Raw genomic sequence first — 22,561 nt, 5'->3', positions numbered from 1 at the left:
TGAGCTTTGCTTTTTTGTTGGCCGTGCTTACTTTTCGGGGCTGAAAAGAATGTATGGATGTGTGGCGGATACTGTAATCTTTGCAACGCTTGTGCCAAACATGAAAAATCCAAAAGTTACATAACTTCCTTTGTTAAGCTGCAATCTTTCGCACAGACACGTATTGACGTGAACTGGACAAACAGCGTGCTTTGGATGTGGTACGGCACAAGTAATCGGGTCCTGCAGTAAGTTGCATTTTGCACTTAAATTAATATTGCGGGTTTTTATTTCACTAGTGCAAGTCTTTCATTTTATATTTCACAGGCTGTTTTTTTATAGCTTTATAATACTGTCTTGTTTTATTATTTGAAATTCTACACGTATATTAAACTACGATAACGAGAATTAATTGATTGTGGTCGTAGCAATAAGACAAACATTCCGACACAATATTCCTAAATCCAATATGGATCATGACATAAATTGCACGGAAACTTTTGGAGTTTGAGGATCAAGAGTCGGAGATTACCCACTCGTTAGAACCAGCATACGCTACTGCTACATATGTATCCCCTTCTCTCTTTCACTCCCGATTTCCCTTCACTTCTTTGCCCTTTCCTTTTCATCTTTTCTGTTTTACTCCCTAATGCCTTCTTATATCTTTCTTTCTCAGCATGTTACCTCTTTCTCCCTTTCACTTTCTTACATTCCATTCTTCATGCACACACACACATCACATGAATGTGCGTGTCTGTTCGGTGCCTTCCCTCTTTCTATTCTAATCTATTCTCGCATCTTGATCCACTTCTTTGTCTCCGATGGACATAATTATTTCAAGAAGTGTTTGTGTGCGCGCAGACATACATTCTAATCACATTCTTTCCTTCATGTCAATGTAGAGAAATAAATGTTAATTGGTAGCATCACATTTTGTCCTTCAAGTGCAAAAATACAAGGCACATACCTACTCCACTTTATATATTAGGCGACAGTGATAGAAATTGTGATGGTAGACAATGGTGAAGAATTAAATTAAATTACTTTTTCGTAATTTAAATGCATGTTTCCTGATCATATTATTTTCATCATATGGTTATGATTATATTACAAGGTAATTACAACTGACAAATGCATCTGATTGTTTGCAGTAATGGCTATCGGGTGCCAAAACTTGGGGGCTAGGACAGTTTACTTTTTTGCTATAAAGTCTTAGCAATAAGAGGCCATAGTGCGGGTGCAACAAGCGGCAAAATGTGGCGGGGACTCCGCCCTCGCTCCTCCTAATCGTCGCCACTGGATATTTGGATTAAAATTAATGTCTTATTGGGAATGTAAACACAAACCCACGGAAAAACCAATTCTTTGTTCATTCTGCATAAAGTATCCACAGGCTTATGAAAGGCTATTTTGACAAAATATCGCCCAAAAGTAATATAATCAAGTAACATTGAAAAATTTGTTAACTAAGTTGTTATTCGTTTTCTGAAGTAAGTCTTCGTTACTCATGCGGGAGAAGTAACACACGTATGGTTAGGTAAACACACACACTGAGGTAACAAATAGTTTAAATTTTGTAGAATGTGATTTTGGACACAAGGAATTCATCGAAATTGATCACTATACCCGGTAATTCATCTCTTTTTCACAGACGACTTGGGTTGTATGGCGTGACCTTTTCGAAAGCGCTCAAATGTCAACCTCTATCCTGCGCAATATATCCTGGAAACTTTAATCTTGCAGGCGAACGAGTCTCTGGTGCCTGGAACCACAGTCAAAATAATAATTTGTGGGGGGGGGGGGGGTTGTATTTTCAGTGTCTGCGTGTATTTGTTTTCGCCCTTCGTCACTTTCATCTAATCACCATTGAACCTCATCGTCGCCATTAGCCAAATTAGCAGAAAAGTGACTTCACATAGAACAAATCAGTCGAATCAGCAACAAATTACTCTTCCAAAAGTGGAGTTTCATTAGTTCATACCACTTTGAAAGTTGAAGTGGTAGTTTCAAGTTCACAGTGTTTCATTGTTGGATCAAGGCAGATAACTCCGTGAACAATAACGTTGTTCTCCGAAAGTCTCAAATATTTGTCTCTGGTAATTGACCCTCTTACATGAACGCATCTTTTATGGTGGTGATATAACACGTTCCCTGTGAGTTCTGTATATTTTTTCTCCAATGGCATAACGTTGTCGCCTTATAATGAAGAGCTTCTGCATAATGCACACTGGTTCGAACTCCACTTTAAACTGTAGTTTTAGTCCAGATTAGCCTATCTGAGCATAAAATTCGACTTAAAAACAAATAAACAAAATTTTCATATGGATACTTCGTGACATACCCTTTCTTCTTTACTTCATCTGCATCTACAGATTTTGTTGAACTTTTCGGCTAAACCTCTGATGCTTCTAAAGTTTAAACCATTCTCATCGTGATTGATTAGTTCTCTGACGCCCTCAAAACAAAGTTTTCCTTCCAACCCACCCCTTCTTCTTTTAATTGTACGTAAGTTAATCACAAGAAACATCGCATGATTATGTAACTGATAGGCAAAATTATGTGTGGAACTAGGATTTCTAAATAGAATTAGCCACCCATTAACAATTCAATAATTCTGTTGCTTTATCCATACCCAAATAACTGTTACATCAAAATTAATATACCTCGGTATTGTAGTGGTTATTGTGATTACTTCTTATTAGTATTTATTAGTAGAACGAATACAAAGTTGTTATTTTGAATACCATGTAGATATTTCAAAATGAAATATAAAAATTATAATAAAAGAAAGAAAGAGATACTTCTGGAATTTCAATGTAGACCTAATTAAAAGTCGAAATAATTTAATGAGTTGCTGGAGAAAGCAACGCTGAGGTTTTTATTTGTTAATTTAGAGATTATTTTAATCATGTGCAGGCCGGGATTTATATATGTGAAGGCCCGGAGCTTACAACACCAAGACCTCACCTCAATCCCCTTCACAGTTTCAGTTATAACTTTTCGCCAAGCTACATGAGGTGGTTAATTATACGTATTTCGACATTTTTTCTTCACATCCGAAGTATCTAATTTTTTCTTTATGCAGTACTTTTCCAAGCAGTTTTCCCCAGTGAAGGCTCAGAGCTGCAGCCCTCAAGGTCACCCTAAATCCTGATTTCATCTTGACCATACCCTGCATAATTTTGCGTTTCCTAAGCCTACTAGCTGCTTCTAATCATAGAAGTATTCAATTGGTCACAGTTTTCATGTTTCAAGATATGTAGTAATTCCTTTTGCTTTCTAATGACAAAGTTAAATCAGCTTTTTATGGGATGATGGTATGCGAACATTTCTAGTATAGATAATATTCATTAGTAAAATATACAAGTAATGCACACCATTAATTTATTGCAATATTCACATATCTCTAAGTATATGTACTGTTTAATATGGAATAAAGAAGAAATCCCTCAACAGTGGAAAGAATCCATAATTGTTCCTGTGTTTAAAAAAGGTGACAAAATGAACTGCAATAATTACCGTGGAATTTCTCTACTCTCAACAACATATAAAATATTATCTAACATTCTTTTAACAAGACTAACCCCACATACTAATGAAATTATAGGTGATTATCAATGTGGATTTAAACGTAACAGATCAACTACAGATCACATTTTTCACATCAGACAGACACTTGAAAAAAAAGTGGGAACATAATCAAAATGTCCATCAGCTATTCATTGATTTCAAATAAGCATATGATTCGGTCAAAAGAGATAAATTATATAATATATTAGTCGAGTTTGGAATACCTAAGAAGCTTGTTAGTATGATAAAAATATGAACCAGTGAAACAGAAAGTAAAATTCGTGTGGGTATTAATGTGTCTGACAAATTTACAATTCATGATGGGTTAAAACAAGGAGATGTATTATCACCATTGCTCTTTAATTTTGCCTTAGAATATGCTGTTAGGAAGGTAAAAGAAACTAACGAAGGACTAGAATTAAATGGTGTGACTCAGTTGTTAGCATATGCAGATGATGTAGACTTATTAGGGGATGATATAAATACAATTAACAATAATGCTAAAATATTTTTCAACACTGCTAAAGCGATGGGTTTGGAAGTTAACAAAGAGAAAACTAAATATATGCTTACAGGCCGAAACCAAGTGTTAGGTAATAATCAAAATCTAATTATTGATAACAACTAAATATGCTGACCAAGGCAGTAATTTATTTTATTAAAAAAACATAAACTAACGTAACGTTACAGGAAGGGAGGGAGAAGCATCTTAGGAATAGCGAGGAATGCTAACCAGAAAAAGGAAAACAGAGAAGAGGAAGAAGAAGGGATTATCTACGAAGTAAAACGTAAAGAATGTCAGAGTGTGTACATAGGAGAAACGAAAAAAAAAAAAAAAAAAAAAGGCTGAAAGACAGGTTGAAACAACATAGGGATGATGTACGACTTAAGAGAGAGAGAGAAATGCAATATTTAAACACACGAGAGAAACAGGACATGACATAGAGTGGGATGAGGCTAAGCAGATAGGAAGGGAGAAGAGAATGCTAGTGAGAAAATGGAAGGAAGCCAAGGAAATAGAGAAGAAAGGCGAAGAAGACACAATGAACTGGAATGGGGGACTGAAGTTAAACAAAGAATGGAAGAAGATGTTGGAAAGAGTGGAAAGGACAAGAGAAAAAGAGGAGAGGAGAAGGAAGAAAAATGAAGGGAAAAGAGCGTGAGATTAAAAAGTCCAACCACATTTTATATGGAAGTAATTGTGTTTAGCCTTTTAGGTGAAAGTATAGTTGGAAAGTGAAAGTCATCTGCTAGAAAGTTCCAAACAACTTTCTAAATAGTCTGGAGGGAGTAATGTTTGTGTATATATATTACCCTTCTTGTTGTATCTGGTTACTTTTGTACTTGATACAGAGTCTGAAGAAGACCTTGCTAGAAGGTTGAAACGTTACGTTAGTTTATGTTTTTTTTAATAAAATAAATTACTGCCTTGGTCAGCATATTTAGTTTTTCATAATCATGGAAACAAGGCTTAATGGAGTTATAATTGATAACAACTCGTTTGAACCAGTTTCCAAATTCAAATACTTAGGAGTAATATTAACAAATGAAAATTATATTAAAGAGGAAATAAAAAGTAGGCTTAATTCAGGAAATGCAAGTTACTTCTCTCTTCATAAACTTTTGTCTTCTCGTTTAATATCTAAGAAACTAAAAGTTAAAATATATACAAAACAGTAATTTTGCCTGTAATATTATATGGGTGTGAAACGTGGTCCCTTACATTGAAAGAGGAACATAAATTGAGAGTATTTGAAAATAAGATCCTTAGGAAAATATTTGGACCTAAAAGAGATGAGGAGACATGTGAGTGGAGAAGGTTACATAATTTAGAACTATATAATTTGTATTCATGTCCAGATATTATTAGAATAATTAAATCAAGAAGACTTAGGTGGGCAGGCCATGTGGTACGAATGGGAGAGGAAAGAGGAGTTTACAGGATTCTTGTTGGAAAACTTGATGGTAAGAGACCTGTAGGAAGACCAAGACGAAGATGGATGGAGGGAGAACGTTGAGATGACCTAAAGGATGGAAAAGAGTATATAGATCTTGCTCAAGATAGGGACAGATGGAAGGCCTGTGTTGCTGCAGCCATGAACCTTCGGGTTTAAGAAGGCTAGAGAGTTAGTTTAGTTAGTTAGTGAGTTTGATTGGGTGGGCAATCGGGTGGGCACAGGAATTTTTGGGTGGGCGCTTGCCCACCCGTGCCCACCCCTGTCACCGTCCCTGTTTTCCAGGTTTTCCAAACCAAGAACAAAAATTTTCCAGAGCAAGTCATTAGGGCAATTAATGTACATGAACATGTATGTACAGTAGCAGCGATTAGGGGTGTGTGTGGGGGGAATGTCCCCCTACTTTCTGCCCCACCAGTATGGTCTCTTAATGCTATCCCTTATCTAACAAGAAAAAATTAACTGTCCTTGCCCCAACCCCGAAGTTTTGGCACCCAGTAAAAGGTGATATATGTAAGAAAACCAGAGCACTTAGATGAAAATTCACACTTAGTCTCACTTAAAACCGTAAACTGTAGTACATCAGATTAATCTTTTCACCACAAAACATACTTTACGCTCTTGTACCTGTATATTTATGGGAATTTACGAATATACTAGCAAGCTTTCATTGTCACATTATGTGAAAATATTTATGGCCTCCCTTCACCCCTTATAGCCATCCCATCTACCCACACATTATAAAATAATTGTTTTACCAATTTTTTGGAGTTAATTTATTTCCATAACAATTCAGTAGTCACAAGAAAAATAATATATAAGTCATTCTATATGAAATCAACACAGCCCACAACTTGACCATCTCCGATTTTCATGAAATTTGGGGATTTGAAACTATGACTGGAACTTAGTAACTATGAAAATTTTTAGTTTCGTGCATCTTGTAATTGTTAAATTATACGAGGCCAAAGTTCGCATAAATTGCTCTTTTTGAGCCCGCTTAGCAATACTAAATCTGCTGTAACTCCGCCCCTAAAGTTTATTGTACAGGGAATTGAACAAGCTTTTCAGAGATATATAACAAGCCTACCTTTGGATAAAAATATAATTTTGTCACGTGGCCTTGACCTTTGACCTTGAATATCTCAAAATATGTCATCACCAAAAATCGTGAAAAAAATATATTTGGTCCCCTTAGATGAAAACTTTCATTTGTTTTGTTTAACGTCACTTCAGAATTTGTCAGTTATTCACAAGAAATTCACCGAACTCTTTCGGTCACATGGGGACATGTAGTTATTGCGCAAACATGGGAATATATGTTGAAAAATGTTCTGAAATATGGAAATAATATGCAAAAATAAGTAAATATGTAAAAATATGGGTCAAAACCTGATATATGTACAAATATAAGCTGAATTTTTGAGTCTACATGGCATGACGCGCAAAAGATAACACAAAATATAGCTAATTTCAGCTCCATACATAAATATGTATTTACATATTTACATATTTACATATTCGTTCCTTGATAATATGTATAGAAGCAAGCATATAGAATGAGTAAAAAAGGGAGAAGAGGATGGGGGGATTGAGTTTCTTGTACTGATCAGTTATTTCCCGGTTTCTTTTCAAGTTTAACTATTTTCCCTTTGTGCTATCATTAGTACATATTCATTTGAGTGATTGCATTAAAATTTTTGGGTGCGTCGGCACTTTAGGCCATTTTGCACCCTTCAAAGTATATGAGGAAATATCCCTTTATCTAAGATTCTTACTTAAAATGATAAAATAAGGGATGTAACAAGTCCTTTAGGAAAAGCTAGAAGTGCAAGGTTGTACAGGGACTTGCACAAGACAAACAACACATTTACAAGTAAGAATTACCTGAAAGCTTCTTCACAGACAGTGAAAGAGACCAGCTCTTCACAAAAAAGCTAAAAACATTGGATAAAACGCTGTCGTCATCTCCCAACAGGGATAACAAACAGATGGGAAGATTAAAAGTCTGCCTGAGGAAAGCCAAATCAGCACATTCAACGAGAATATGCTGGAATACGTACTTAAAACGGCATTACAAACACGACACATCGGAGGGTCCAGCCCTTACAGCAATTGACTATGAAAAATGGATATAGGACTTATACAGATTAATATGGGCAACAGAGAGAATACCAAAAGAATGGGAACAGATTGTAATAATTCCTATACATAAAAAAGGAAGTACCCTCGATTGCTCAAACTATAGAGCAATATGCTTAGCGCCAGTGGCCCAGAAACTATATTCACACATTATAGAAAAAAGATTAAGGCAACAAGTGGAAGAAAAATTGGAAGAGCAAGCAGGTTTCAGGCCTCATTGTCAAACTCAAGATCTAATCTTCTCCCTGAGGAACGCAATAGAGGAGAAGAAATATTTACAGCTTTTATTGACTTAAAGTCTGCCTTCGACAGAGTACCAAGAGGACAAATATGGAAGGCCCTTCATCAGTTCCAAGTAACGTCAAAACTGACTAGAATAATTCAAAGTCTATATAAGAACGTTAAAGGAACTGTTAGAATAAATGGACAATCCTCCAAGGAATTTAATATGGGAAAAGGTGTAAAACAAGGTGATGGACTTAGTCCTCTTCTTTTCATATTATTCATGGATCAAATTATAAAGCAATGCAAAAGAAGAACAAGATAATGTAAAATTGGAAATTATAAGATGAAACCGGTATGGGTACAAACATTAGTATACGCTGATGATATTGTTCTCCTAGCAAAAGATAGCAACAGCCTACAAAATGCTGTCCTAGAGTGGGGCCGAGCATTCAAAGAACGAAAGATGGAAATCAATGTTAGCAAGACAAAAGTCATGCACTTCACTAAATAAGAATCAGCAAGGATGCGCATTCATTGGAATAATAAGAACTTAGAACAAGTAGAACAGTTTGAATATTTAGGAACCATACTAACTGCGGACAGGAAAATGGACTCTGAAATTAATCACAGAATTCAGAAAACAAATAATCTGTACTATAATATTAGTAACACCATTATAGGTAAAAAGGAGATTAGTAAAGAAACAAAAATGAAAATATATAAAACAGTCTATCTCCCCCCGCTATTATATGGATCAGAAAGCTGGATAATGCAAACTAAATTGGAGAGCAGACTTACTGCTACTGAAATGAAATTCTTAAGAAAAACTGTAGGAAAGACAAGGAGAGATATGATACGAAACACAACAATAAGAAGAGAATGCCTGAATCAGGAACCACTGATTGAAATCATCGAGAAGAGGGAATTAGGCTGGCTGGGACATCTTATAAGATGGAGGAAGAATGTAAACCGAAACAAATATTTGAGGCCCGACCAGAAGGAGAGAGGAAGGGGACGACCCAGGTTGAACTGGAACCAGTACATTTATGGACTGGCACAGAAGAGAGGGAAGACACCGGACGAAGTGAAAAGACTGGCACAGGATAGAACTTCTTTCAAGAAGTGGCTGAAAGGACCCGATGCCTAAGTGGGCATAAGGGAGAAGAAGGGTTCATCTTGAAACACCCATACAGTCGACTGCTGTTTACGTTCCGGCTCATATGCATATATCCATGATTCGTCACCTGTTACAATCTTATATACGTCTTTTGAAGCACCACGATTGTATTTATTGAGCATTTGTTTGCACCAATTGACGCGAGCATCTTTTTGAATTTTTGTCAAATTGTGTGGGATCCAACGAGAACGTACCTTTCTCACAGCTAAATGATCATGTAATATTTTATATATGCTGGTGGAACTAATGCCTATGGTTGCCTCAATCTCACAGTATGTCACATGACGATCTTGCAGTATTAGGTTTTGCACAGCATCAATGTTTTCTTGAACAACAACTGATTTTGGACGACCTTCGCGAATCTCGTCGGTGAGCAAATGGCGGCCACGATTAAATTCGTTATACCAGCGTTTCACAGTGGCAAAGGATGGGGCTTCATCGCCAATTGTGGAAGTAAGTTGATCGATGCACTCTTGTCTTGATAATCCACGTCGAAAATTATAAAAAATCATCGCACGAAAATGTTCACGAGTTAATTCCATTTTATTGTTGTCGCGCAATCTCCAAGGCAACATAAACAACACAAATCAAGCTATTGACAAAACATTTGAAGTACGTTATGGTCAATAATGCCAGACAATTCCGTGCAAACGTCAAATCGCGCCTAACTTCAATCCGTGTTGCCAAGGCTCAAAATATAAATAGTGACCCTCGTACTTAAAACGGCATTACAAACACGACACATCGGAGGGTCCAGCCCTTACAGCAATTGACTATGAGTTAGACAGCTGTCTTCTCGACGAGGGACGGGATGAGGATGTGGTGGGCTTAATAGCATGAAGCTTGTTCCCTGTTACCACATCCACTCTTCCTGTCAAGAAGAGAGTTCTCGGGTTAGCATACTTCTTTGATTGATTGATTTGGTGTTTTAAGTCCACTTTATACACAGTAAGGTTAATCGGGACTGGACCTACAGTTCAAAGTGTGATCCAAACCATTATGTGCCTCCACCGGTTATCGATCCCGGGACCCCTTGAGTACAAGGTGACGACACTACCACTGCACCATCGGGGAGGCCCTCACACTTAGTTTGAATCACATCGCCAGCACAGCTACAATTCCTACTGAAGTAGATCTCTGATGAATTGTGAGTTGTGTAGAAGAGCGAGACATTTAACTTAAAGTTAAGTCACTGAGAATGTTATGAATGATCCAAGTGAGTAAACTGCAGCCTACTCCAAATTATCAATCAGTTTGAAAAATAAATTTGTTTTAAATCAATTTGTGTGTTCAGATAGGAAAATAAGGACCAGACCTATAGGTTAAAGCAAGATGCGAACAACTACATTGTGCTGCCTCTCACGGCTCCCCAAAAATAATCAAATTAATGTCTGAGGACAAGGAAATTAGGTAACCTTACATTGATTCCCTCTCAATACATGTACATCAGAGAACAGTACTAATTCCTTTGTAGATATAAGCATGGCTGAGCCAACACCAGTGTTGATTAGTGTACTGGACGGGACCACTTCCACTCACTCATACTCGATTGAATTGAATTGTTGTTTTTAAGTCCACTTTATACACAGAAAGGCTAATTGGGACAAGATCTACAGTTTATAGTGGGATCCAAACCACTTTGCCTGCTGGGTATCGAACCCAGGACCAATAGTTTACAAGGCGACAGTTCTACCACTGCAGCATTGGGGAGGCACTCATACTCATTCGAGTCTTCCATGCTCAAGCATGCTACGCTTGAAATATTATTTCAATGTGACAATAATCGTAGAAATACATATGTAAAAATCTGTGCTGGACGTTTCAGCCCATAATTATCTATTTCATTTTCACATATTGCTATGCATTAAATACGGAGAAACTAGTACTCACTTTATCCGCAAAACTGTTTCTTCTTCTTTGTTCTATTAATTTCAGTGGCCACTGCCACCATCCTCGTTGGAACTTGTTGTACTGTTGCTTGGCGTGCTTCTATTGTTCGTAGTTCTCCGGCCGCCGCTAGGTGTGCTGTTGTTAACTGTATGTCTGTGTCCGTGTCGTCTGCTATTTTCCAGCACTAACTGTTGTAGTACACCACAGGCACACCACACATGGATTCCCCTACTACAAAAGCTAGTACCGGGAAATAGATGACACGGACACAGACATACAGTCAACAACAGCGCACCTAGTGGCGGCCGGAGAACTATGAACAATAGAAGCACGCCAAGCAAGAGTAGAAGGTTCAACGAGGATGGTGGCAGTGGCCACGGAAATTAATAGAACAAAGAAAAAAAAAAAAAGAAAATTTTCGCGGATAAAGTGAGTACTAGTTTCTGCGCATTTATATACTACCACATCTATCTTCTCCTAATTATGAATTGCTATGTATTAGTAAGATAGACTAGATAATATTTTAACATGGAGATGATGACTACGTTTAAATTGCAGTATGTCTTTCTCTTCACAATCCATATTTGAGGCCCACTAGCACAAACAAATTAAGGTTATACGTGAACTACTGTGAGTGTATACTGATCGTTTTGCCTGTTCAAGCATTATTCGCTCAAGTGAAGAAGCTGTCAATACTGTACGCTACCTAGCATCATCAGTGCGAACTATTACACACTCGAACAAAAAGCTTTCACTGCACCAGCCTAGTGTTCATGCTCTTACATATATCTACTGATACTTGCATTCTGTGGCAATTTCAGTTTGTTCAGAATAGTTAATACTGTAAGAATACAATCTGCTACTGAATTGCTTTAAAATATTCACACTCACATATGAGGAAATAGGAATATTAAAACAGTTGTCAGGCAATCATGAAATTCACTTTGGTCACACAATATGGGCAAAAGTATTATTAGAGACATGCATATTTTGTTTTTGACGAAAACACGAAATGTGAAATAACACATTGTAATGTTAATTTTTCATGTTTCTGGAAGGTGTAAGGTGCATTTTCCCAAACTGTTTTGTCACGAAATAATGCAAAATGAGCTGCAAAATGCGAAACAGACTCTTAAACATGAAATTTAGAGTTTATTTACCGACGCGACACTTTCTGAAGTCAGAATTATCCTCAGAGTTATGCAATTCATGGAAAATCGGTTTATTCTGCTGTAAACATTTGAGAAGAAAAATGGACACCTTTATACAGGAATAAACTTAATATTCTGGTAACGACATAAATGTGCTATTAGAAGGGATATGTTTATTTCGTGTAGTAAGTGGTTTTAAAATCAAATTTTGGATTATATTCAAATCTTTAAAACCAAAACGTAATTTTATGTACTGCTATAACAGCAAAATTTTATTTTACATACCGATTTTGAACCTGAAATTGACTCTGTTTTTGTACAGAAATGTTGCTCTTTTATTTGCCAAAAATATGTGCCTCTACGTATTATGTGAATAATAACAGTTGCAATTTTTCAGAGAAAAATTCATGCAGGATTCACGCACAATTCAATTCAAGAAATTCCCGGTGAGTAGCCACCCTGTTTATGTGTAATTCATTAACACTTTCAGTAACATAGTCAGGATTCTAGAGGAGGCTGGACAATTACTTTATTTCAGGGTGGGCAAACTGCTGACATAGGGTAGCTGTGGATCTGCTCTGCACTTTCCAGTCATTGTAAAATAGTTGGAATCCATAGACTGAAATCTTGTAAAAATGTCCTATTTTTTAGATTGTCCTGTATTTTAATTTTTTCACCTTTGTCACATGAAAAACATAAAATTTAGGTTTCACCCTAATAATATCTGAAAGTTAATGATGTCCATTTTAATATGTTTTGAACTTACCTGATGTTCTGATATAAAATCTAAAAGTTTCAAACACAGCATTCTACTGGAGCATGTTTGTTCTTGCAAACTGAAAGTAAACAAACAATGTGTTATCAGAGTGCTGCACAAAGAAATGCAAATCAATAGGAAAGTTACTTGTCATATGTTCAAAACTATCCTAAATGTATTATTGAAACTCTAGTTAACTTTGTATAGTTATAATTAGGGAGACAAATTTATGGTAAATAAAAACTGAGGAGAGCGGTAAATAAAATGTTAGATCAGCGGTATATACCAGCGGTGGAAAAAAAAATTGGCACACACTTTTACATTATGAGAGGAAACAACATACAAGAGAGCTATAAATTGATAAACTACTTCATTTTTATATACTGTACACATACACAAGTACTTAGCTGTCCAACCAAAAAGAAAACATCAACACGAAATCACTTCATTTCTAAATTGCATATCTCAAGTGATTTATTCATTGTAAGTATTTAAAGGATATCCTTGCTGTCCAACAAATAAAATAATCAGTACTGTACATACACAAACACAAGTTGAAAATCACATAATGATAAACAAAATTCATTCATGACTGAACACAAATGGCACCATTGTTTCCCTTGATGTGTGAGAACAGACTAATCTTATCGCTGCTACAGCTAGCAAGTTCAATGAAACTGGAAGTTGAATAGGCATTCGGGGAAAAAAAGGAATGCAGCTTGACAGGGAGCAAAGTTTTCGAACTGAGATTATGTGCATAAAAAAAGGTAAAGTGCTCCCCTGTGCTTAGCACCACTCCATGAAGGCATATAGGGGGTGTGGGGGTAATGCCCCATACTTTCTTGATCCGGTCGTGAGTAGGGATGATGTGATCAGCATCATGCCCCTGACTGCCTTTACCCCCCAGGGTTTCCCCTAGGTACCAATGTTATTTGGCACTGCGTGAGCACCAGGGCCGCTTCCAACTTTAGAAAAGTTCCCGGATTTGAACCGGCCGGGGATCGAACCCGGGACCTTTAGCATGGTACTCAGACGCGTTACCGACTGAGCCACCGCGGCCACTAGATTATATGCATGGGAAATCCAAATTTGCAGCATCTTCCTGATGTGATCGAAGATAAAACGTTCTTCAGCTGCAAGTGGTAGGAAAGTTTCGTTACAAATCGACAGTTTGTGCGCACAACCTCGATTGCCGGTTTTTGCATGTTTTCTACTTAATTTGATGATATTTCATGGTTACTTCGTGAAAAAGAATTCATATCGTGGAAAAGCACACATTTTGCATTACTTCGCGAATAAAATTCATGCATATTTCATCATTGGGGGTGTAGTTACGTGCAGAATGTTCAAAATTGCATCTTTTTTTCACATTTCGTGATTTCACGCATCACGAAAATTCAATGTCCCTAGTTATAATATACGAGTTGTATTACAATCAGGACATATCAATGACTGGGTATTATAACAAGTTGACAATAGGAATTGTGTAGCTTTCCTGGCAACATGATTCGAACAAGTGTTCTTGGGTTATCAGCCAGGTTAATTCGGTGCTAGCGTCCAATGTTTTGAACACAGGCATTGTTCTCCTTCCGTGATGATGAAAGCAATGTATAAGGGTTGTTCAAGTGAAACATAGACAGAACCGGCAACATTACAAGTATTTGACAGGGAGGCTAGATGATAGCAGCACTGTACGGCTTGGTGGTTCGTAGTAACAGAACATAATGTGTGCAGTCTGTTGCATGCGTCTGCTGAGTAGAGGGGGAAATCAAAGCACAAGGGGTGTGTAATGGATACGTCCAAGTACGTACAACGAGGCATCATTCAATTCATGTGCATCTGAGAGCGAGTGAAATCTTTCGGTGAATGAAAGCCGTCTATGGGGAAGCATGTATCAAAAGAAGCACAGTGTTTAAGTGATGTGCTGAGTTTCGAGGTGGACGAATATTGACGGGGGATCTCCCACAACCAGGACAAGTGCCTGAAGGGTAAGTGTTACGCCTCCGAGCAAGTGGTTCCAGATGCTGTGTGCGAGTGGTACAACATGCAACCAGCACCCTACTTTGCAGGTGGTATCCAGAAACTTGTTCAGCATTGGGACAGTTGCCTGAACAGTGGGGGTGCTTTCTGTAGCCTCTGTCGAAGTAATACCAGTACGCTATCTTCGTGATATTGTGTATTTTCTTGCATATAAACAGTGTTAGCTTTACACTCCAGTCTACATTTCATTTGAACGACCCTTATATGTGCTCGAAACATTGGATGGTAACTCGAGAACACCTGTTCGAAGTTAACAATAGTTGGAAAATTGTCATAATTGTCCCAAAATACTGTTGAAACTCTTTGAATGTTAATACAGAGAAACTCTTAAAAGATAACTTGACTGAACTTTTTGTACTGCAATACATTCAGTGTGTGTGTGTCCGTGTGTGCGAGAGAGCGTGTGTACTTATCTATTATTTTCAGTTCCATCACAGCCCAGTAGGTATTTGTGTAACCAAAGCGGCAGAGGTGAGCAACTTTTCTTTTGAGCAATGTAAGAAGTGTCAAATAACCCAGATCTCTCAATTTAACACCATTAAATTTCTACCACTGGCAAACTGACGAACGATGTGGCACTACCTGTGCTTCCCTTCTTGTGGAAACCATATTTGCTGTTTGTTGATCTGTTCTATAGCATTGCAGACGAAGTATTGCTGCCAATGAACATCTACAAGTTTAAGTTATGTGACACGCAAAAAAGTTCATATTTGCTGTTATTAGTGTTCCCATTATTAACATTCAAAGAGTGTAAACACTATTTTGGGAGACACTATAGTAACAGGTAGTTTGTAACATTTGTGTGGTACATCAGCAATAGATGCTTTATGTAGATGAAACATTTTGACTGTTTCGAGGTTCATCATGAAATTATGGTAGTGTATGAAATGTCAAGTCTAGCCACAGTGAAGAGGTGCTAGCAGTTTATCTGCAGTCACACAAACTGATTGGTATGGAACAGTGATATTGAAAATATATTGCCCAGGCAATATCAACTAGATGATATACCATTGCGATATTTTGGCATTATATATTGTGTCAGTGATATATTGTCATATTTTTGCAATATATATCGTGCCGGCAATATATCATCATATTTGGCAATATACGAGGAGGTACCCAAAAAAAATGGAATTTTGTCACGTTGTTTATTTTGACCGTACATATACATGTTGTAGGTACATTCAGGTAAGCATGTCTACTCTAGTCACCTTCAAAGTATTGCCCATGTGCTTTAATGCAATTGTCCCAACGTTTTTCCCACTGTTGAATACAGTTTTGAAACTCCTCTGGCGGAATACTCTTCAAGGTTGTGTCTGTAATGTCTTTGACCTCATTGACCTCATGGAATCGCTTCCCTTTCACATTCCTCTTCATCCGCGGGAACATAAAAACGTCACAGGGTGCTAAATCGGGTGAGTACGGGGGATGGGGCACAAGCACCATTTTGTTGTTTGCCAAGAACTGTCACACTGACATGGCCATGTGGGCTGGGGCGTTGTCATGGTGCAGTAACCACATTAGCAGCCACCCGTCTCATCTTCAAATCGTCAGTTAAAATGCGTTGGCAGGTACTCCAGGACAACTCCACTTCTTCAGAAATTTGCTCGATGGTCTTTCGACGATCTTCATTAATGGCATCTCGAACTTTTCCAATGTTTTCTTCATTTCTGCCTGTCGAAGGACAGCCAGGCCTTGGCAAGTCTTCAGTTGACATGTTGCCATCTTTGAAACGGGAAAACCACTCGTAGACTTGTGTCTTTCCCAAAGCAGCTTCATTAAAAGCTTGGCGAAGCATAACAACAACCTCAGCAGCCGTTTTTCCCAACAAGAAACAAAATTTAACACAGGTCCTTTGCTCCTTGTGGTCCGGCATCTCAACAATCACTCAAAAATCGCCAGACTCTTGCCGCAACAGCACAAACAATGCAACACTACGAACGAACCGCTCAGCACAGAATAATGCCAACTTGCAGACTGCTGCAAGATATCCCATACTAATGACACCTAGCGGCACAAGCCGTAACTACATCAGTAATCCACGCAACATTATGATTCCATTTTTTTTTGGGTACCTCCTCGTATATATATCATGTCGATATAACATCACAATATTTTAGCGATATATATCGTGTCAGCAACATATCATCATGATATTTGGCAATATATATCTTGGATATGACATATCGCCGATATCATGATATGGAAAAAATATTGTATCATATCATCTGTGACGATATATCGCGATATCAAATTTCCGATATCGTGCATCCCTAGTATGGAATGGGTAGGATGGCCATTCATGTCAATCAAAGAAGATACAGTAATGCAGACGAACTGATTGTCGAAAGAATTAAATGGGAGGTGGGAATTTCAAAAGGCAATGCTCAGAACTTCACTATCGCAAATTGTGTTCACAATGGATTCATCAAATCTAAGGTGAAGTCACATATCTCCAATTTATTGACTCTTTTTAAGAGTCAGACATACTCCTAAGAATAACAAATTTCCTTTCTCATGTATTGCGTTGATGCATAAGTTCGTAGAGTTTTTTTCACTGTGGCAAAAGTATTTATATTTGATACTATTTTGAGATGAACAAAAGACATAAATTAATCAGTAATATATTTTCCTTTATTGTCTATGACTGTCTACCAACACTGGGGCAGTTTTTCAATTCTATGCCTGAAGAAATCAGCTGATTCGGGGTTAAAATAATCTTCAAGCCAAGTTTGAAGAACATCTTCATCTTGAAGATTCATGGATTGACGGCTGAAAAGCAATCCGAGGGTGCTAGATCAGGGCAGTAAGGAGGATGTGGAATAACTACCCAACCACCAAGCTCCTGGATAGCAGCTTTTGTCATGTAAGCGGAGTGTGGGTGTGCATTATCATGTCACAGCACTTGATGCTGTCTTCCTGGCCTACTCGATGATTTGGTTGTTTTCATGTAAAGCGTGCGGTATCCTGTACCTTACCCATGGAATGCAAATATCGCACAATGGTCACAGTTTGTCACATTTGCTAATTCTCGAGTCGACTGATGTGGATGAAAGTGATTAAACTGCCTTCATTAAAGCCCGAAAGTCTACTGAACGTGCAAAAACGCTTAAGTCAAAAATTCCCTTTGTAATGAGAAAATCATTTTCTTGCCCCGTTGGCATTCTAGTACAAAGGACAAATGTTTCGAGCCACCTACACTGACTTTGCCCCTATATTAAACTCAGACAGGAGAATATGTCGGAAATGTTTTATTTTTCCCCACTGGACACTTCTTGTTCTTTAGCCCATAAATAACACAAGTCGTTCTTCAAATGCGTATTCACAAGCACAACAATGCCACTCCAATTCAACATTAAACGATAAACAAAAATTCTACTATCATTGCAGTGTTGCCATACCAAACACAAATGCTACGAACTTATGCATCAACCCAATAAATAAATTGGATTTATGTTCCTCTGGCTCTCACATGAAAACTTAACAATGCAAAGGTAAAAACTTACCTCTCCATTGTCCACAATCGATTACTTATTATACTATCACATATCTTCTTATTGGCCTCTGCATCGAACAAGGGAATGCCGAACGAACAATCCAACAAAGTCCACCTTTTGTTCTCGTCTTCAGAAATTGCGCTTTCTGCACCTTCTCTCTTCACGTTGACCAACCGTGCAGGCGATTCGCAAGAATCACAGTCCAAGTTATCCAACTCCTCCTGCAACATCTCGGCACACTCTTTATCCTTGATTCCATTCAAAGGTCCGTTGGAAAGTTCCTCAGAGTCGTTGCCAGAGCCCACTGATGCATGGCCTGGACTTCCATCCTCCCAAAAGTTCAACTCTAACTTCGAAAGTCTGTGATCTGATAACACGTTGAACTCTTCTTCACTACCGCTGTCTGCCTGTGTGAACGTCTCGATATTAACCATTGTAATAAAGCCGCAGTTGTGCTTCAAGTCAACATGTCCTGAGAGCTTCTGCACGACTGCATGCTGAGACCAGTCCCTTCCCTTGCATACTCCTCCTGAAACAGAAAATTCATGGTTAAAATTTGTTTGCTTGTTTGAATTGTTGTGTTGTTCAGTAATCAGGCTAATCAGTACTGAACCTATAGTTTTAAGTGGGATCCGAACCACTATGCAATGTGCTTTCACCAGTGATAAAAATTTGTACTAACGATGGGACAGATTAATCGATATAGATATATCAGTGTATCAGGAAAATTACCAAGAAATTTACCAATCCGATATGTCTATAAAAATCTCACAATTCAGTGATATAGTTTTATGGACATAAACATAATACAGAGTGTTCCAAAATAATGCTTACACTTCTTGAACTTTAATAACAGAGAAACTAGTGAAGATGACTTGACTGGACATATTGCATTTGAAGCTGCAATGTCCATGTTGAGCATGTGTGAGAGCAAATAGGCCTTCATTTGTTTTCAGTCCCGTCAAAGCCTGCCAAGCGGTAGTCATTAGTGTACACAAAATGGCAGAGGTGAGATATTTTTTTTCTCGAGAAAAGTAAGACGAGTCAAATATCCATCCAGATATCCTGATTTAACAAATTTACTCTGATAAGCTTACTTTTCATTTTTCCGTGTAAATTTTTTTCTCGCGATCGATTTCGCCACCTGTCTGGTAGCTTCGTCAGGCATTTACTGTCGTCCTGCGGGCAGTGTGGTTCCTACTTCTTCCGCTTGTGGTCGTGGCGGGAAGTGTGGGTGTAGTGCTTCCTTCTTTTGCAGCACACGATGGTTCCCAGTCTCGTCATCTACTTTCCTGGAACGGTGCTTGTTCGCATGCGGAGGCGGGCTGGGCTTTCTTGCATACACTTGAGGTCCGTGCTTGGTTTCTTGTCATGGGGGAGGAGCAGGTTGGGTGGGTGTGCATATTCCTGACAGCTGGAAGCCAGGTTTTACTGAGGACCCCGCAGTTAGTGTTGAGATCGTGAGAAAAATTTACATGGAAAAATGAAAATTAAGCTTATCAGAGTAAATTATCAATCTCCACGTAACCGCCAAACAGACAACTTTAGATACAATGTGATTTAACACAGTTAAATTACCTGTCGGGAACTGTGATGAATGCTGTTTAAGCTACAAAGCCACACACACTGAGTGACGTGAGACATGCAATTGAGACAACCTATGCTTCTCTTCCTGCAGAAACCGTATCTGCTGTTTATCAATCTGTTCAGATTGCACCTAATCTATTACTGGCAATGGTGGTAATTTTGAGCATCTATAACTTTAAGGTATGTAACACCAAACAAAGTTCGTGCTTGCTGTTTTTAGTGTGCCTATTATTGGCGTTCAAAGAGTGTAAACACTATTTTGGGACACACTGTAGTCTTCAGTCTGCAACATCATAATCCCTGGTGCCAATATTGTCTGTATCATCCTTGGCATTAAAGGGATTAGAAAGATAACTTTTGCATTTTCTATTTATAAAGGAGATCAATGAATCATTAAGGATCTTCAAGAATAATTTGGATATGCATGAATTTGTTCACAAATATGAAAACATCGTTATATTAGAAATTCATCCCAAATTGAGTAATACAGGAAAACCTTGATGTCATTTACAAACTTAGGACCTCTTGATTACAAAGTCACGGTGCAACCACTACACCATTTGGGAGGTCTGAGTACACTCATACGTGGGTGCATGTCTGTGTGTGTACACACGCACCCGTGAGAATGTCTTTATTATTTGTGTCAAACTGAGACTGGATGCTACCGTGGTAGCAAGTACTCACTTTATGAGCAGGTTCTCAGCCTTTTTCATAGCAGTTTTATTGATATAAGTAGGAATGGATGATATCGGAAATTTGATATCACAATATATCGTCACAGACAATACGATGCAATATTTTTTCCATATCGTGATATAGGCGATATATCATCTCCATGATATATGTAGCCAAATATCATGATGATATATCACCGACACGATATATATATCACCAAAATATCGTACAATATATCGTCTAGTTGATATTGCATGGATATTTTTTCAATATAGCGAAATATCGTCTGGACGATATACTGCCCAACACTAGATATAACCCATTGTGTTCCAGTTCTAAACATACCTTCCAGAGGGAAAGGGACAAGGACTGTTTCTGCTCCTCTGTTTACTCCAAATGCCTGCAGTAAAAAAGAATAAAACTCGGTTAGCAAAATTATCATCTTGGAAACAATCTTGTACATTAACAAATGATAAGGATGTTGAATTGACCCTTCCTAATAGAAATATGTATAATACATCATTGGAAAGGGTGTGAATCAAGGATTCCAGAAATGTAGGATTTAAGGCGAGGAAACAATTGGAAGTACAAAAAAAAAGTTTAAGTTTGAGGAACCTCCATTATAAATTAAACATAATGAGCCTAATTTATGTGCAGACGTAAGGCTAAATGTATAATCGATGAAAACACGAAATAAAGTAAGTTGAATTCAAGTGAAAATTCACATACATATCCACATTAAAAATCAAAGTTCGAGCTGGCAATACTGTGTGTTTACAACATGGATTTCGATACAGGAAAGCAGTAACATGGCACTTTTTTGTATATAGAGGTCCTTGTGACTACAGACGCGGTGGAGCCTAGGCCACCAAGAATAATCCACCTAGGCAACCATTTATGTGACATAACAGACTACATGCTACCCTGAAGACGGAGGCAGATTCAGCCTCCGAAACGTAGGTAAATTTTTGTAAAAAATTAACAGTGGTTAAAAGTCCAAAACACTAGAATGAAAAAATCACCACTGATTAGCTACAAAGAAGGAAAGCAGTAAGTAATGTTAGAAAATTTATATTATTTCACAGAACAGGAACTTCTAAGTGAAAAATGCAGTGCCAATTCAAAGCACAAATTAAATACTACGAGCAAATATATACTGCTGGACAAAAAAAACCGGACACTTGCATTTTTTGTGATAACGCAATGGGTCGATAAAAGCTCTGGTACAAGGGCTAACTAAATGTTGCAGAAACTGAATTAAGTACGAATGCATAAACAAAGTCCGAGCCTATGAATGGTGCATATGGTACTACATGATCTGCCGAACATTCTGTAATATACCTGCGAGCTGTTATTGCAATTCAGATGTCAACTATTAAATTGTCCGGTTTTCATTGTCCAGCAGTATATTTTTTTTATGCTGGAGCACAAGCGTCGCTTATGCAGTATAGCCAAAAAGCACATATGAAATTTTGAGAAATGCCACTAAAAACTGTGAGTGAGTGAGTGAGTGAGAGAGTGAGAGAGAGAGAGAGAGAGAGAGAGAGAGAGAGAGAGAGAGAGAGAGAGAGAGAGATAGAGATAGAGATAGAGATAGATAGAGAGAGAGAGAGAAAGAGAGAGAGAGAGAGAGAGAGAGATATCACCAAATATTACAAAAAGATACATATACATTTCCGAAAATGTTAACAATTTCCTTCGATTTTACATTTTCCCACGTTTTAAGTTTTTTAAGCTTGGTCCCCAGAAATCCATAAAATCGATCTATAATAGTGGCTATACCATTTTCTTATGTCTTTCTGTGTACACGTCATCCAGCCTGAGAAATAAACTATCTCCATTTACTTATGCAACACGTGTAGTATATTATTTGAATGCTGTTGATTGATTTGCTTTATTTTACTTCACTTTTGTGC

General features: G+C 37.7%; 1 protein-coding gene across 2 annotated transcripts in view; it reads right to left on the bottom strand.

Moving 5' to 3' along the window:
* Window positions 1-22,561, bottom strand: part of LOC146005236 (protein FAM91A1) — a 124,578-nt gene that overhangs the window by 4,931 nt on the left and 97,086 nt on the right. For both annotated transcript variants that reach the window (XM_083144319.1, XM_083144320.1), the window contains 3 exons: window positions 20,991-21,045; window positions 18,393-18,912; window positions 12,856-12,925 (listed from right to left, as the gene is read on the bottom strand). In XM_083144319.1, the coding sequence (XP_083000445.1) occupies window positions 12,856-12,925; window positions 18,393-18,912; window positions 20,991-21,045 (645 nt within the window). The remainder of the gene's footprint in view (window positions 1-12,855; window positions 12,926-18,392; window positions 18,913-20,990; window positions 21,046-22,561) is intronic.

Source organism: Lepisma saccharinum, chromosome 23 (genome assembly GCF_977018435.1).
Source record: "Lepisma saccharinum chromosome 23, izLepSacc3.1, whole genome shotgun sequence".
Classification (NCBI taxonomy): domain Eukaryota; kingdom Metazoa; phylum Arthropoda; class Insecta; order Zygentoma; family Lepismatidae; genus Lepisma; species Lepisma saccharinum.
Note: the sequence above shows the minus strand (reverse complement) of the source record. Positions and strands in the feature narration are given on the sequence as shown.